The sequence below is a fragment of the Pleurodeles waltl genome, chromosome 10 (assembly GCF_031143425.1).
Source record: "Pleurodeles waltl isolate 20211129_DDA chromosome 10, aPleWal1.hap1.20221129, whole genome shotgun sequence".
NCBI lineage: Eukaryota > Metazoa > Chordata > Amphibia > Caudata > Salamandridae > Pleurodeles > Pleurodeles waltl.
Window position 1 is genome coordinate 244,647,444 of NC_090449.1, and position 15,885 is coordinate 244,663,328.

Consider the following 15,885-nt stretch of genomic DNA (forward strand, 5'->3'; position numbering starts at 1 on the left):
AATTCCAGTTTCCGCCGTTTTTTTATCCGCGGTGAATCCGCCCAGGAAAAGGTGGCAGATTGGTCTGTCATGATACTGTGGGCGGTACATTGTCTTCCACCTGTCTGTTGGCGGTGACCGCCACGCTGTTTGTTTGTACCGCCGTCGCGGTCGGAGTGTTAAAGTGGCTGTCTTTGTTGGCGGTTTCCGCCACGGTCGTGATTCCAAATTTTTTACCGCCGGCCTGTTGGCGGTCTTACCGCCGCTTTAACACCGACCGCCAGGGTTGTAATGACCACCTTTGTGTTTTCTTCACTTTGATCCTGAATCCTGATACCTTGCTGATCGACTGATGTCCTGAGGACGAAGACTGACTCTGCTTGCTGATCCACACTGAGGATAGGTATAATGAATTAGACTGTTAATTATCATGCATATTTGCTTTTCCTTTCTAGATACCAACTGCATTGTTTTGATAAAGCCATAGTTAGATGTTTTTCCAAACTTTGTGTTACTAAATTGTTTTGCATGAAGCCCAACATGCTGATGCTAATCTGGTGTTAGTTAAGGATCCTCACTAATGAAATTCTGCTAACAGGGAATAATGTTTGATGAATTTCTCTGCTGAATTCGGATGTATGTAATCACTGTGACGCAATTGACTTTGTTACTAATTTGCACTGTAACCTTAGAATGTGTTGTATTTACGTTTCTTCCCCCACTTTGGACAGCCAGTATTGTTTCTGTATGTGTTTCATTTGATTTTTAGATTAATCTACATGACCTTAGCATTGTTAAAATAGGGAAATAAATATTCTAACTTTTACTAAAAGGTATGGTTATTCATGACTGAAAGGTCATGGTGCGTGACAATGACTGATTCCATTGATTATCGATGTTATTGATTGCTGTTGACTATTGATATTGTATTTTAGTTATTGATTATGTACTAGAGCTATGGTAAGTACATCTTAATTTCGAGTCAAATGGTTCATTGATTTATTCGTGTCCCCTTTTAAGTTTACTTATTAAGGTCAGATAAGCTAACACAGGTAACTGGTGCTCATGTAAAACGCTCCAGTACCTTCCGGTGGAGTTCAGGCTATATTAAACAACGCAACAAAAAAAAAAAAAGCCAGTGTAATGAATGCCCGCGAGGCCAGTACACTGCGTGTCGTTTATATTTGCAACGACAAAAATCTCACGTTAACCATCTTATTATAAATATTTCTATTACTTTTTCCCAGAATTACAAACACTTCACAGTTTCAAAAAGCGTTCGATTATGGCTGCATTTCACAGTTTAACAAGCGGCGAAGGTTCCAGTTTTCTTCCCTGCGTTAGCTTCGCCACTGGGGGCGTATCCTCATGGCCCGGCCTCGCAGTCAGTAACTGACGAGACGCTGGGCCTGGCAGGGATGTTGCTTAACTCCGGTAACGGAGGCTCGTGACAGGACAGAGCCTGCAGGAAGTGCGGGCCTGCCAGCGCCGGGATGCGACCACTGTCCTTAGAGGGGAGGCCGGAGCGGGTTTGGCGAGCGGCCCTGTAGACGGCGCCGTGCGAGGCGCTGCGGCTGTGAGCGCAAAGCAGGCCGTCGATCCCCGGTGTAGCGCAGAGAGCCGCCCCGCGCTCCAAGCATGCCTGGGCTGGTGGCGTTCGGCAGGCGCTGGGCCATAGCCAGCGACGACCTGGTGTTCCCCGGAGCTTTCGAGCTCTTCATTCGGATCATATGGTGAGCAGAGCGGCCTGGGCTTTACAACGAGGTGGGAGTGGACGTTTCCCTTTAATTACATGCATTATGTACGGCACACGTGGAGGTAAACACAGAGCTGTCAGTTCTGTTCGCCCGGGCGAGCCTTCCTGGCTTTTCTTCCTGGCTGTTCTTCCTGGCTGTTCTTCCCTACTTGACTCGGAGAATGAATGTCCAGCATTTTGCAGCTGTCTTTCTGTTTAACACCCTAAAGTGACAAGAATAAGTAGTGTCTCACTTAAAACAACCCAAAACAAAGGGCTTTAAGTGGAATGAAAAAAAAAGCTGAGGGCGGTGAGTGTCTCTCAAAGGGGTGTGGCTGATGTAATTAAGGATTTGGCTTCAAAATATGTAAGCTAAAAATCCCCGAACGTTATTTAGCTTCTTTTTGTCATTTCATATATATATATATATATATATATATATATATATATATATATATATATAATAATACAAGTAACAACACACCATTGCTATTGGCTTAGTCAGTCAGTGTTAGTTGCATAGATAATCAACAATAGCTTCATTGTTTATAACCGTGGAAATGCCTCCTTTCTGAAGTGCTACTGTGAAAGATCCATAACCAGTCTCTTTGAAGTTACTTCTAAAGCAGTGTTAATGCAGAATTTTTAATATTAAATATTCATGTGTTTTGAGTGATTGTTTTACGTAGAAAATGTGCTAATGTGGAGAAAAATAATGCACACATTTGAAGGTGCGCCTGCCTGAGTAGCCACCAATATTCATGAAGTGTAGTTATTGATGGCTTATTAATATGAAATGTTGAGTTTATATTTGATTAATGTAGTAATAGGTCATATTAAAGGTAATGCATTATTTATTAACTTTATTAACTGTAGGCCTTAATTTAGCAAGGTCGTGGCCTAGTTTCACACCCTCTTGTCAAGCTACATTTCTTAGGCGTTTCATAAATTGGATGCTCAGAGAATCAAATAATTTTCCACTGTACTGACCATGTGCTTGCAGCTGAAGTTCTTTCTCATGAGAGACTGCTTGATAGAGGATGATGTAGTTGCTAGTGAAACAACGTTTAATGTAATATGTGTAAGACTGACCTTCCCAGGAGAAGTCAATGGATGCACTGACTGGAGTATAAGCTGCAACAATATTGATACCTGACAAGCCGAATGAAGAGAGCAGGAGAAAAGGAGCCAGTTATTGACATGTGAACCATGTAATGGAAAATTTGTAGATTTGAGGGTTTTGTTTCAGCCGATTAAGAGTAAACATGCAATCCTCTGACCAATTATGATGTGGGAAGTAGTTTTTGGAAATCTAACTTAGCCGGATTGCACCAGGAGGAGAGAGGCCATTAGCTAATTTCTTCCTAACGGTCCTAAGAGGCCACTCTGCTACTTTTTTTCTAGACCGTCCCGAGAAGAAGTGTGTTTAACTTTACTGCTTAGAGAGACTTTGCTTTTTCTGAACTTTGATGCTGAATCCTTATGTATTGCTGACTGAACTGATGTCCTATTGACAAAGACTGTCACAGCTTGCTGAACCATATTGAGGACCGATATACTGCCCTTGTTACTGATTATGTCTATTTGCTTTTGTTTCTAGGTACCAACCTCTATTTTGATAGAGCCATAGCTAGTTTCCAAATTTGTGTGACTAAATTGTTTTGCATGATGCCCAACAATGCTATTCTGATCTGGTGTTAGTTAGGGATTTCACTGATGAAGTTCGCTACATGTAATAACAGTTAATCTCTTTTCTTTGCTGAATCTAAATATATGTAATATCTTTTGCACAGTTATTTGTGCTATTAATTTGTACTGTAACTTTGGAATGTGTAGTAGCTCAAGCTTTGAGTAGATTGCTATTCTTTCTCCGCTTTGGTCAAGCAGTATTGTTTCTGTATGCTTATCATTTGATTTTGAGACTAAGTTACGGGACATTAGCATTGTTCATATAGGGAAATAAACATTCTAACTTTTACATACAGGTGTGGTTATTCATGGCCTAGATGTCATGGTGAGTGTAAATCACTGACTCCTAATGATTATTGATTGTTGATGTTATTGATCTGTATTGGTACGGAATATATGGTGGGGAAAAACTCGAAGCGAGTCAAAAGGTTCATCGGCCATGCACGTCTCCCTTATAAGTTTACCTAATAAGATCTGACGCGCTAACAGCAGTGAAGGGTGCTACTGCTGCGGAGTTAATTTTTTTTCCTCCACCCTGATGGTGAGGGTAAAAATGGAGAACCCTATAGGGATCCATCTCAGCACCTGCATTTTAGAAAGGTTCCGGCCCTCTTAAAGCCCTGCCAAAACACCTATATTTGTTTTCAGTGATAACCCTGGTGATTTGAGTAAAAAGTGTCTCAGAGAGTTCCATTTAAGATACAAAGCACGTACAAGAGCGCCGAGGAGAATGGGGCGCGGCTTCCTGCCACTTGCATTTGATCAGTGGTGGCTGCCTCTGAACAGGGGTGGCAGGATGGGGGGGTATTGGGGAAAAATAATAATAAAAAAACACTTACCTTCGAAAGGAGATGCATTTGTCTCTCCTCCGTCCACACAAGCTCCCAGCCAATCACGACGTTGCTGTCCTCAGCATGACAGCAGCGTCATGATTGGTCTGAACAGCCTGCTTCGCTGCTTAGATTGGGAGTGGGAGCCTATGCATGTTCTGCACTCTGCTGTGCAATACAGTGGGGTAGAGAACATTCTAAGTGTGCATGTCTGTTTGGCCGGTCCTACAAGCCAGCCGAACAGATATGCGCACATCGTGGTGCATAGCCCGCTTCCGGCCCCCTGCCTTCAGCCTAGCCCGCCCCTTGCTCCCAGGAAAAATAAAATGATAATAATGTAGCGTACATTATTATCATTTTATTTTTCATTTAAAAAAAAATCCAGCAGGGCGATGCACCTACGCCTTAGCAGAGTAGCCGCCCCTGCATTTGATACTCTTTTTAGGGTCTCTCAGTTATTCTTGAGGTCAACCTCGTATTAAAGTCGAATTTGCGTAGTTTATTTAAAATGGCAACTAATGTCAGACATGCTCTTACGTCTTAATTTTTCAGGGTAAGGTGCTGCAACTACCCGTACACTCAATTATGTGATGTTTCTACAGTATTTGCACTTGTCACCATGGTGTTGTGATTTTTAAATGGCGTTTTTTGCATTTTGCTTCACTAGGGCAGCTGTACTACTAATAGTAAGAACACTTTTCGGTATGATTCGGGTAGCTTTTATGTACTGTTATTGCACCCTATTAGCAGGATTGTCATACTCTAAACAGGGGTCTCCAGCTTTTCAGACAGTGAGAGCTGCTTCTGATCATTGAAAACTTTCATGAGCTTCTGCCCAACATAAGGATTACATAATGGTATAAACGTAAAGATTTCTGCTCTAGCACCTCCAATTCTTTTACAGTGCGCATACAGCATTGTCACAGTAGTTATATGAAAAGGGTTACCTGTGGGGTCATATAGAATCTGTTTTTTCCCCCTTTACTCTTGTTTATGAATCACCTCTGTGAGGCGAGTGTCTCCTTGGGCTTCTGTTATCATTGACAAGCAATACATTACACTCTTATTTTGAGTGTCCAGGCCTGAAACACTTTCACTATATTGCTAATTATTCTGAGGTCCATGAGTTGATGCCCACAAAGTAACAGACAAAAACAGTATTCTTGTGTCATATATATGGTGCTGTAATCCATTTTGAAGTGTACATGTAGACTTCATAGCTAGGTAGAAGTAAACCTGTTTCTACAGTGGACCCCCCACCTTATATCAATCAGGCAGTCATGCCAAACAAATTAATGCATTAATAGATTTTTCAATGAAAGATAAGCACACTTAAAGAAAGGAAGGAACAACAAGAATGAATGTAAAAAAAAAGGGCTGAAAAAGGGAGAGGAGGACGGGAAAAGATAAAGATGAAGGCGGAACTGGCGGGAAAGAAGGGATGGAAGAGGGAAGAAAAAGGTGGGAGGAAGGGAAGGAAGTTCAAGGAAAGAAAGAGGGAAGAAAGAGGAAATGATGGAAGAAAAATTAAGTAAAGACGGATGGAGGATTGAGCAGGAAGCAAGAAAAGAAGAGGGAAGGGGAGGAAACTAAAGGAATAGAGATGGTGAAAGAAAAAGAAGAAACAAGGACAGAAAGGGAGAAGGACGCAAGAAAAGAACAAATGTAAAGGAGCAGATAATAGGAAAGAAACAGAAAAAGAACGAATGAAGAAAAGCAGAAGAAGAAGAAAAATATAGAAAGAAGAAAGGTAGAAAGTGGATGAAAAATCAGCAGAATAAAGGAGTAACAAAGAGAAAATACAAAAAACAAAGTAATGAAAGGGGATAAAGAAGAAAAAAGAAAGCAATAGAGTAAAGCAAGACAGCATAAATCTGTAAAGCAAGAAAGTAATAAGTAAATATGCAAAGCAGGAAAGTAATCGGTGAAGTGCTCTTGAAATCCTGGTTGGAAGAACCATGGCATCTCCAAATAGTATATTTGGATTCAGTTGGCCTACTACCAGTGAATATCTGATTCTGCTTCCTGTAGACCTTAAATAAAATTAAGGTATTGCATGCAAAGCAGATGACACAATCGCCTGAAGGGGTGATGACAGCCTTATTTCACTCATTTAATTATCACAAATTCCTCAGTTATTGGTTAGTTTTGAGCAGTACCTTGAATTATCCAAATTAGTATCATAAAATATGATGCATTTTAAATGAGCTTGATAATTTCTAAGATTAAGTAGAGTTTTCCAGAGTAATTTCTTATCAGTCATTTTAAAGGTATTTTTAAGTAAGTGAATACTACATATGTTATATAAAACCAATATTCATCGGAATACCCTACTTGTCTATTGGTCATTGATGTTGGATCTTCCATCCTTCACGCGAGCCCTGTGTAAACAACATTGACAAGCATCTAGGCGTTGTTGAAAATATGCAATATTGCTTGGTAGCAGAATACGGGCCTGATTCCGAATTTGGCGGATGGGATCCTCCGTCACAAACGTGATGGATATCCTGCCTGCCGTTTTACAAGTTCCATATGATATAATGGAACTTGTAATACGACGGATGGGATATCTGTCACGTTTGTGATGTAGTATCCCATCCGCCAAATTCGGAATCAGGACCTATGTTCTTCTGATAAAGTACTGACTGTAGATTTTTGTCATGGCATTGAAAAGGCTAAGTATGGGAACTGAAAACCTGTGCCCGTGCCTTTGTTATTGGCTGTGGTTAACTTTACACTTAATTTGGTCTGGGGGAAATCAAGTTCTTGTTGGGATGCTTCTTAATTCACTCCTGAATTTATGTTATTATTACTGTGTGTGGCAGTCAGATTCTTTATTCCCAACCGGAGCATGGTACAATGGTTCTTTACAAACAGTGGCCTACAGAAAGGTGTATCTAAATGTAACTTAATTTAATTAAATAAACAAATAACTTTGAGGTGACAGTGATCCTTGTACTAATTATAAGGTATATCAACGTAATGAACAAGTATTCATTTTTTTAGTATTATGGTTCTTAATCATAGATTTATAGAAGTTGTAGAGGTTGCCACTTATGCAAACTGATTTCTGTGTTGCCTTGACTATTCATAGGTATGTTGAATTACTTTTTGCGTATTCCTGTGAAGCTGCTTGAGAAAGACCAAAGCACTCCTCTTCTTTGGATGTGCCTCAGTAATGGCAATCCAAAGCTTAGTTGTCCAATTGAAGTACGAGGGGGTCTTCCCTTTTGTGCTTCTAGAGAGCAACCCGGCATTGCTGGCTCAAAGTGTCAAATGAAGAGTCTTTATAAGAGCCTGCTAGAAAAGTCGCGTGACAAGTGCCTCTGCATTTATAGCTTTGCTGGAGCCTGAAGATTTTTACTGACTCCTGAAGAAGGCAGCAGTTGTTCCCCAGTGCCAATGTTCCACATGCGTGACTTCAAGAGGTAGACTAAAGAAATTACCAATTTAGGTTTGGGACCAGTGTTATAATATATCCTTCTCCCTTGCCATACTTAACTGCCATGGGCATTCAAGTGCATTGACGTTCTGACTGTGACCTTGTAGCTGTGAAACAAAAGATTCCAGGAGAGAGCATTTAGATATTGCCGATATTTGAGAGGCCTTAGTGCCCTATCTCCCTGCGCCATGGCTTCAACGAGATTCGGAGACTTGTGTCTTGAGCCTACGACTTGATAAATGGTGACGAGGCTAAAAGTATCACAGCTCAGATGCTCTCCAGTCTTCACTCACCAGGCATTTTTCAATTGGGTATAGTAAAGTGGTTACTATATTCAGGATGCTGGACACATTTCTATTGATTCTCCTTGGAGCCACTATCCTCTTCAGAATAGCCTGTATCATACACAAAGCTCTCTATCCCAGGCCACTCAACTATGTCAAAGATAAGCTATGCACTACTAGGAGAGAAAAAAGACACGAAAGATAAATAGAGCCTCTTGCTTGAAATCCTGAAGACAAAAGAATCAAAAACCTCAGTCATTCTGCCAAACACAAGAAATTTGGAAAACCTTACTATAAAATGTAAGACTTAAATGAAAGGTGCTAGCATTCTAAAATGAGAAAAAAAATAAAAATAAATCAGAAACCATCTAAACAAGTTAGGCAACTGTCCTAGTTCTTTCCATATTCTGTTGTCCATCTCAGAGCTTTTGTTTCCTAATGTAGTGTGCAGAGTGTACTGTTTTCCTTTTTTAATTGTATTTTCCTGGTCTCAAAATCACAATTTTAAACACCCAGTTAAGGAAAAATGAACTTCCGTGCAAATGTTTGTGTTTTGTATCCTTTTATTGCATCCATAGTATTTGCCAACCGTTCTTCATTTTATTCATACTAGGCATTAACAGCCAATATGTGTTTCACCCCTAACAGTGCTGCTTGTGTGACTGGGGTTTTCTCAAGGCTCTGAGAGGGCAACTCTGCAAAAACGTGGTCAAGAATATTTCCTAGTTTATTGAACAGTGTAAGCTCCTGGGCAAATCCTGGTCGGTTTGTTAGTCTTATTCCACATCAGGAATTGGAGGTGTGAAAAGGTAGATGCACTTATGGCTCGTCGGTATTTGTGAATTCCTCTTCTGCCCATGTGCTACGTCCAAACTATAAGAATACCCTAATAAAAATTATAATAATACACTCACAAGGCCAGTGCCATCATACACATATGAAAGCCCACTCCATGAATATTAAAGTTACCCACCCTTTATGGTGCCTTTATCATAGTGAAACTTGATATCTACCAGACAAAGGTCTCGATTTCAATGACAGAAAAGTGGATTTAAGTTCTGCATATCGTATTCACAGTGGTTACTGGCAAGTCTCAAGTCCTAACTTCTCTAATTACTTTTGAGAAAGGCACAGCCAGCTGAAAGTCACTACTGTGACACCCAACATCACCAAGAGGCTAATGTATGAAAAATATACAACATTGTGTCTTGTCATCCTTGTTTAGCAATCATGCAGCAAGCAGATCTTAGACATTCTCACAAGATGTAACATTCAGCTTATCAACTGTGCATGCAGAAGTCTTCTCTGGAGGAGACCACACATGCCCTCCTGGCTTTGTACACTTCAGGAAGGAAACACTCCTCTTCTCACTAAAATTTCCCAACTGATACTCTGCTGTTGTAGCCTCACCAACCACTACCTTCCTTCATAGATACAAGTTAGAAACACTTAGTGAGGAGATCACAGACCTAGTCACCAGACCGCCTATTCAACAGCGCAGTAGACAAGCTTATTCTCTTAATGAAAGAAACATCACTTACCCTTCTTAATAGCATCCTGTAATCACCGTCACTGAATCACCTCTGATCACTTTGCATTCAACATCTTGATGCATTGCCCCAAACTCATCCACCACATCCTTCAGAAACTGAGCGGGATTTCTCCAATGACATTCTCTCACAAATCCTCAACCTCTTCTACATGGAGCCACAGTCAACACTCGGTAGCATAATTGAGTCCAGATTCAGTCAATACTAACACATGCCTGAATGAAATTCAGATCATAAAAAACAAAGCATTCTGCTTCTTGATAAACCCCAGAGTTGAATGATCAAAAAAATACCATCAATGAACAAGTGGAAAAAATGACTCTAGACCAAAGCACAGAGTGGAGTCCTTTTAGTGCTGATAAACACCATGATGGCCTTTGTACAATACACTCCATCATCTCACTAAACCAATAAATGCCACTCTCTTCATCAATTTGTTTGTGGTCATTTTAAACCGGAGTACACAATACATTGTAAAGTCTTCCTAACCCTAAAGAGTTCTGCCATTTCCCCAGGAACATAAAAAATAGATCACCCTTAACCCATTTTCAAGCAAATACCATTCAGACATCTTTCATACCCTCAAAGCCATGATTTATGAAGACCACGTAATACCTTCCAGCATTGTAATGTTGTCTGTGAAACTCTTCTGCCATGCCACATCATAATCAGTGTAAGTCTCCCACAAGTCATATTTCCACATACTTTAAGCAGGGTAAATCCCCTCTCGCCTGAAAAACAGGTGGATCCTCACTGCAAAGCTAACTCTTGAATTGTCACCCAGTCATCTCTTCCCCCCCCACCCCCCAAAAAAACCAAAAAAAACCAAGGAAGTCTCTATCCAACTACTGCAACAATACTAAAATATTCCTTTATGGCATGTCTATTACTCAGATTTAGGTTACTCTACAATATGGGACCCATAATCATGAATGTTGTGGGTGATGCCTTACCCATCACAGACAACAGAGATTCAGATAGTGGTTCAAACACTGTTGATCATCAATCAATCAATCAATCACTGCATTTGTAAAGCGCGCTACATACCCGTGAGGGTCTCAAGGCGCTGCGGGGGAGGGGGCGGGGGGGTGCTACTGGTCGAAGAGCCAGGTCTTGAGGAGTCTTCTGAAGGCCAGCAGGTCCTGGGTCTGTCGTAGGATGGTGGGGAGAGTGTTCCAGGTCTTGGCGGCAAGGTAGGAGAAGGATCTGCCGCCGGCGATGGTTTTTCGGATGCGGGGGACTGTGGCGAGGACGAGGTTGGCTGAGCGGAGGCTTTGGGTGGGGGTGTGGAAGCTGAGTCGGTTGTTGAGGTAGGTGGGTCCGGTGTTGTGCAGTGCTTTGTGTGCGTGGATCAGGAGCTTAAAGGTGATCCTTTTGTTGACGGGGAGCCAGTGCAGGCAGGTGGAGTGTGATGTGGCTGCGGCGGGGGACATCGAGGATGAGTCGGGCCGAGGCGTTCTGGATGCGTTGGAGTCGTCTCAGGAGCTTGTTTGTAATTCCTGAGTAGAGGGCGTTCCCGTAGTCGAGTCTGTTGGTGATGAGGGCCTGGGTAACGGTTTTTCTCATGTCGAGGGGGATCCATTTGAAGATCCTGCGGAGCATGCGGAGGGTGTTGAAGCAGGACGCTGAGACGGCGTTGACTTGCCTGGTCATGGAGAGAGTGGAGTCAAGGATGACCCCCAGGTTGCGTGCGTGGTCCGTGGGTTCCGGGACTGTGCCTAGTGACGTGGGCCACCAAGAGTCGTCCCAGGCTGATGGGGTGGGTCCGAGAATGAGGACCTCCGTCTTGTCCGAGTTCAGCTTCAGTCTGCTGTCCTTCATCCAGTCGGCTACGGCCTTCATTCCTCGGTGGAGGTTAGCTTTGGCGGTGTGGGGATCTTCGGTGAGGGATATGATCAGCTGGGTGTCGTCGGCGTAGGAGATGATGTTGAGGTTGTGTTGTCGTGCGACATGGGCGAGGGGGGCCATGTAGATATTGAACAGTGTCGGGCTGAGGGAGGATCCCTGTGGGACGCCGCAGATGATCTAGGTGGTTTTGGAGCGGAAGGGTGGGAGGCGGACGCTATGGGTTCTGCCGGAGAGGAAGGATGTGGTCCAGGCCAGGGCCTTCTCTTGGATACCGGCGTCATGGAGGCGTGCTGATAGTGTGCGGTGGCAGACCATGTCAAAGGCTGCTGATAGGTCCAGGAGGATGAGGGCGGCTGTTTCTCCTTTGTCCATCAGGGCCCGGATGTCGTCAGTGGCGGCGATGAGGGCGGTCTCGGTGCTGTGGTTACTGCGAAAACCGGATTGGGAAGGGTCCAGGATGTTGTTGACTTCGAGGTAGCGGGTCAGCTGTTTGTTGACAATCTTCTCGGTCACTTTTGCCGGGAAAGGGAGCAGGGAGATGGGCCGGAAGTTCTTGAGGTCCTTGGGGTCCGCCTTGGGCTTCTTCAGAAGGGCGTTGATCTCGGCGTGCTTCCAGCTTTCTGGGAAGGTTGCTGTCTCGAAGGAACAGTTGATTGTTTTCCGGAGGTGGGGCGCGATGGCTGCGCTGGCTTTGTTGAAGACGTGGTGAGGGCAGGGGTCCGATGGGGATCCGGAGTGGATGGAGTTCATGGTTTTGATGGTGTCTTCGTCGCTGACACTGGACCAGACGGTCAGGTGACTGTGCGAGTGGTAGTCGCAGGGGTGGTGGACTCGGTGGTGGGTGCGGGGGGGTCGGGATTGAAGCTGTCGTGGATGTCGGTGATCTTGCGGTGGAAGAAGGTGGCCAGGGAGTCGCACAGGTCTTGAGATGGCGGGATGTCGTTGGTGATGGAGCTGATGGTAGGCAAGGACTTTAATGATAAAGTTGGCTAATTACTATCATATCTCAATGACCCTCATCAGTTAGTCTAAACAGGAACATCCAGAGTCCAACAGCTCCCAATCTTTTGTTTCTCAAGGTTCACATCCCATTGCCTTCATTTTCAGTTACTCATGGCACAGTTGGAGTACTACTTTTTGGTCATGAAATAAAAATATATTTCACATACAGTGCCAATAGTACCATCCAGTCATGTACTCCCAATACACTAAGAAACTGTCAAACCCCAATTGTATCTGAATGTCTTTACTGTCATGGACATGCCTAACTGCTTCATTCAAATCGTAATCTCAAATGCAAAAAATCGAGTCCGACTTAAAAGAAATGTCTTCTCTTTGCCAACAGCTCTGGACCTCTCTCAGTAGTGTTTTCAATGTCATAATGATCACTAGAAGAGTGTATTGCAAGCCCCAAAACCAGATTAATCTACAGTATCTTCCACTTCAACCCAAAGACCTTCAAGATATGCTGCATCCTGTTCAAGGCAGTTACAACTAGCCTACCCGGTACCTGAATTCAGCACCTCATGAGGCTGACAGTAAACAATTAGAAGTGGCTTGATCATGCTTAAAAGCTTGAAACTTAATAAGGAAATATTCCAGTAAAAAGCGTTTTTGATTTGATGTCTAGAATCAATAATAAAGCAGCTCGACATGACAGACTTGCTCTGCTCCTCGATTACGGTTCCAAATTTTGTATTAATTTCTCAAAATCGGACAGAGATAGTCATCAGTTGTAACCAGAACTCTAGTATGGTTATCGCCGTTAAAGTGGCAACGCGTCACAAAGATATTTACGTCAACAATCAAGCAGCTATTTACAGACTGTGCACCTCAATATCCAAACGTTACTTGGTAACAACATAAATCTTTGTCTAAGACCCCAGCATTTTGTGAAGAAGAGAAAAAGGGGATCCAAAAATATCTCTGCATATACAACTGTTAAAGATACTGTCTCCTCAAAAAAAAGTCCCTTGAGCCTATATTCGGAGAACATCCTGTGATTCGAGCTCCATTGAGGGTGGAGTTGAATGCAGTGACAGTGTGTCGCAATACCGCATATCTCGGGTTGTGCTCATGCCTCAAGTTGACCCTACTTTTGTCATTTTCAGCAAGGAACCTCCTAGCTGCCACTGGGTTTGCAAACACCCTGGTCTTTACTCAGTCTCACACTCTTGGTTTTGCAGAAAACCAAGTTAACACTTTAAGAACAAGCAAGGAAAACTCCTCTTCACATCCTGTGGTTTATATTTACCCTTCAGGGTCACTAAACTGAAGTTGGAAAACACATCACCCTGGCACTGTTCAGCTCGGTACTGAATTCCTTTGCTGCTGCCTTGTCCACTGTGTCACGCTGAAGTGGGTCCAACAAATCAGCAACTCTGCCTGTGCCTGCTCTTTGTCTGTACACTCTCTAGTATGTAGTCCATCTGTTTTCTGCACCTGTACTTATCAATGCCTGTTCACTACATGTGATGGCTCATTAAGAAAGTGTTCCACCCCCTGTCTTAAGTGTCCATCCTGTGCTCAGTAATACACAAGAATACACTGTTCCAGAAAAGAAAAGTAAGTCCACCAGGCACTCCTCTATCTAGAAGCCAATGCCCTCACACATCCAATTGTATGTCATGCTTCATCATAGGGCTTGCTCCTCGTCAGACTGGTGCTGCAATGTCTGACAGAAACCCCATAACGAGGGTTCTTTGCCAGAGATCTTTTAACAGATGCCAGAGGCACCTTCCTCGATACTCCCTTGTAGTTTTATATTTTTGATTTAGTTTGCATTCCTTCCCATTGCAATACCCCCTGCTACATATCAAGGAGGACATTCCTTATGCTTTTTTTCATATATTTGTATTTTTTATTGCTATTTTTGGAGATTGTTTTTCAATTCAGTCACATATAAGGGGCAGTAATCTTATTCTGTCTGACTCTAGTATTTTTACTTTTTTCCCCCGACATCAGGGATAAGGATTTGTGGTATATGGGGCAAGCTTGTCCTGTTTAAGTTGCACAAGTATTTCATGCTCCGTATATGTATTTTTTTTATGTTTAACCTTTTTTGTCTCTGAGTGGAGTCCTTCCTTTGTTTTCAGCACCCCTGAGTTCTGGGGTAGCCCCTCGTCATTAGTAACACTAGTGGAGGCCCTGCCAATTGGAAGTTGAGTCCTTCTTCAGTTTCTGGCACTAGTGTTGTGCCTCTTTGAGTCCGTCTTTTACTTTGGCACTAGGGGAGTGCCTGCTCTAAGACAACCAATCAGCGAACGTCTTTGCTGGTTCACGGTCCCAATATTTTTTACTTAACCCGACGGACGCGTTTCCTCTAGTTGTTTCAGGAACGCATCCTTGGGGTAGGTCTCCAAGTGGGGGACTGTCAGCATCAAAGTAAGTGAAGCCGAGCCCATTTGAGCGGTGCTGTTTTTCTTTTCAATGCCTTTTGTATTCACATAGCATACTTTTACACACGGCTTTTAAGATGCCTGCTTTCACTCCAATTTGAGTGTAGACTAGATTATATTTTTTCCAAATTGTGTGTGGTCACTTAAGAGGATATAGGGGGTGAAGTGAGTATTATACATTACACCTCGGACAATATAGGGACACTTTTTACATGTGTGCCTGATCTTCTTATAGTGTTGTGTGGGACACTCATCAAGCTCAGGGTGTACCTGTTGAATATGCATTGGGGTTTATTATGTTTTTTTCTATACCCATATAGATATTAGACCAGTCTTATGGCACCTTGTTCCTATGGAGCCTGGTCCTTAATTTGGGATGGTTAGCAACAATACCTCAGTACGCCTCACCGCCACCGAGCATGGCAGCACTTTGAACACTGACTGTCATGTCACCTTTTATTCATACACTATATTGTACTGTATTTATTTGGATCTCGAGATTGTATCTTTTTTTGCTTTTTCAGAGGTCTCCTTCTACATATGACTAGTTTGATGTGTAGACATTTTTGAGTAAGTGACTGGAGTTTCTGTACTTATATCCCTAGTCACACTGTGGTCTTCTTGTATAATTGAGAAGTGTTTTGTTTTCTGGTATTTGGTCCTGATGAAGCACCACCACATCCACATGGACCCTTTAGGTGTGAAACATGTTGACCTACTGTAAGGTTTGAAGGTAATTTCTTCACCCTTGATTAGATGTTGCTGGTAGAGTGACTGAGCATTACCTCTTTTTCCCTCCTTTTTATTCTTTTAACCTTGACCAAGAACCTTCCTCAATCAATAAATTGTGTTTTTTTGGAGGGTTTTGTGCCAATTTTATCTTCCTCCTTTTGCTATCCTGTTCATTGCTTGCCTGTAGGTTGGAATTCTTCCCTACACATCATATCAAGGCACAGAGTATTAATATAAGATCTCCGGCAAATAGCCCCCTCTACGGGGTGCCCGTCCGACATTGCAGCACCAGTCTGACGAGGAGCAAGCCCTATGATGAAGCATGACATACAATTGGATGTGTGAGGGCATTTGCTTCTAGATAGAGGAGTGCCTGGTGGACTTACTTTTCTTTTCTG

At 42.8% G+C, this 15,885-nt stretch overlaps 1 protein-coding gene across 1 annotated transcript in view; it reads left to right on the plus strand.

The window, feature by feature from the left end:
* The first annotated feature begins 1,256 nt into the window (after nucleotides 1-1,256).
* The window catches only part of DAGLB (diacylglycerol lipase beta), a 154,740-nt gene continuing 140,111 nt past the window's right edge, over nucleotides 1,257-15,885 (plus strand). The window contains exon 1 of the mRNA XM_069210317.1: nucleotides 1,257-1,712. Within this exon, the coding sequence (XP_069066418.1) occupies nucleotides 1,618-1,712 (95 nt within the window). The 5' untranslated portion in view covers nucleotides 1,257-1,617. The remainder of the gene's footprint in view (nucleotides 1,713-15,885) is intronic.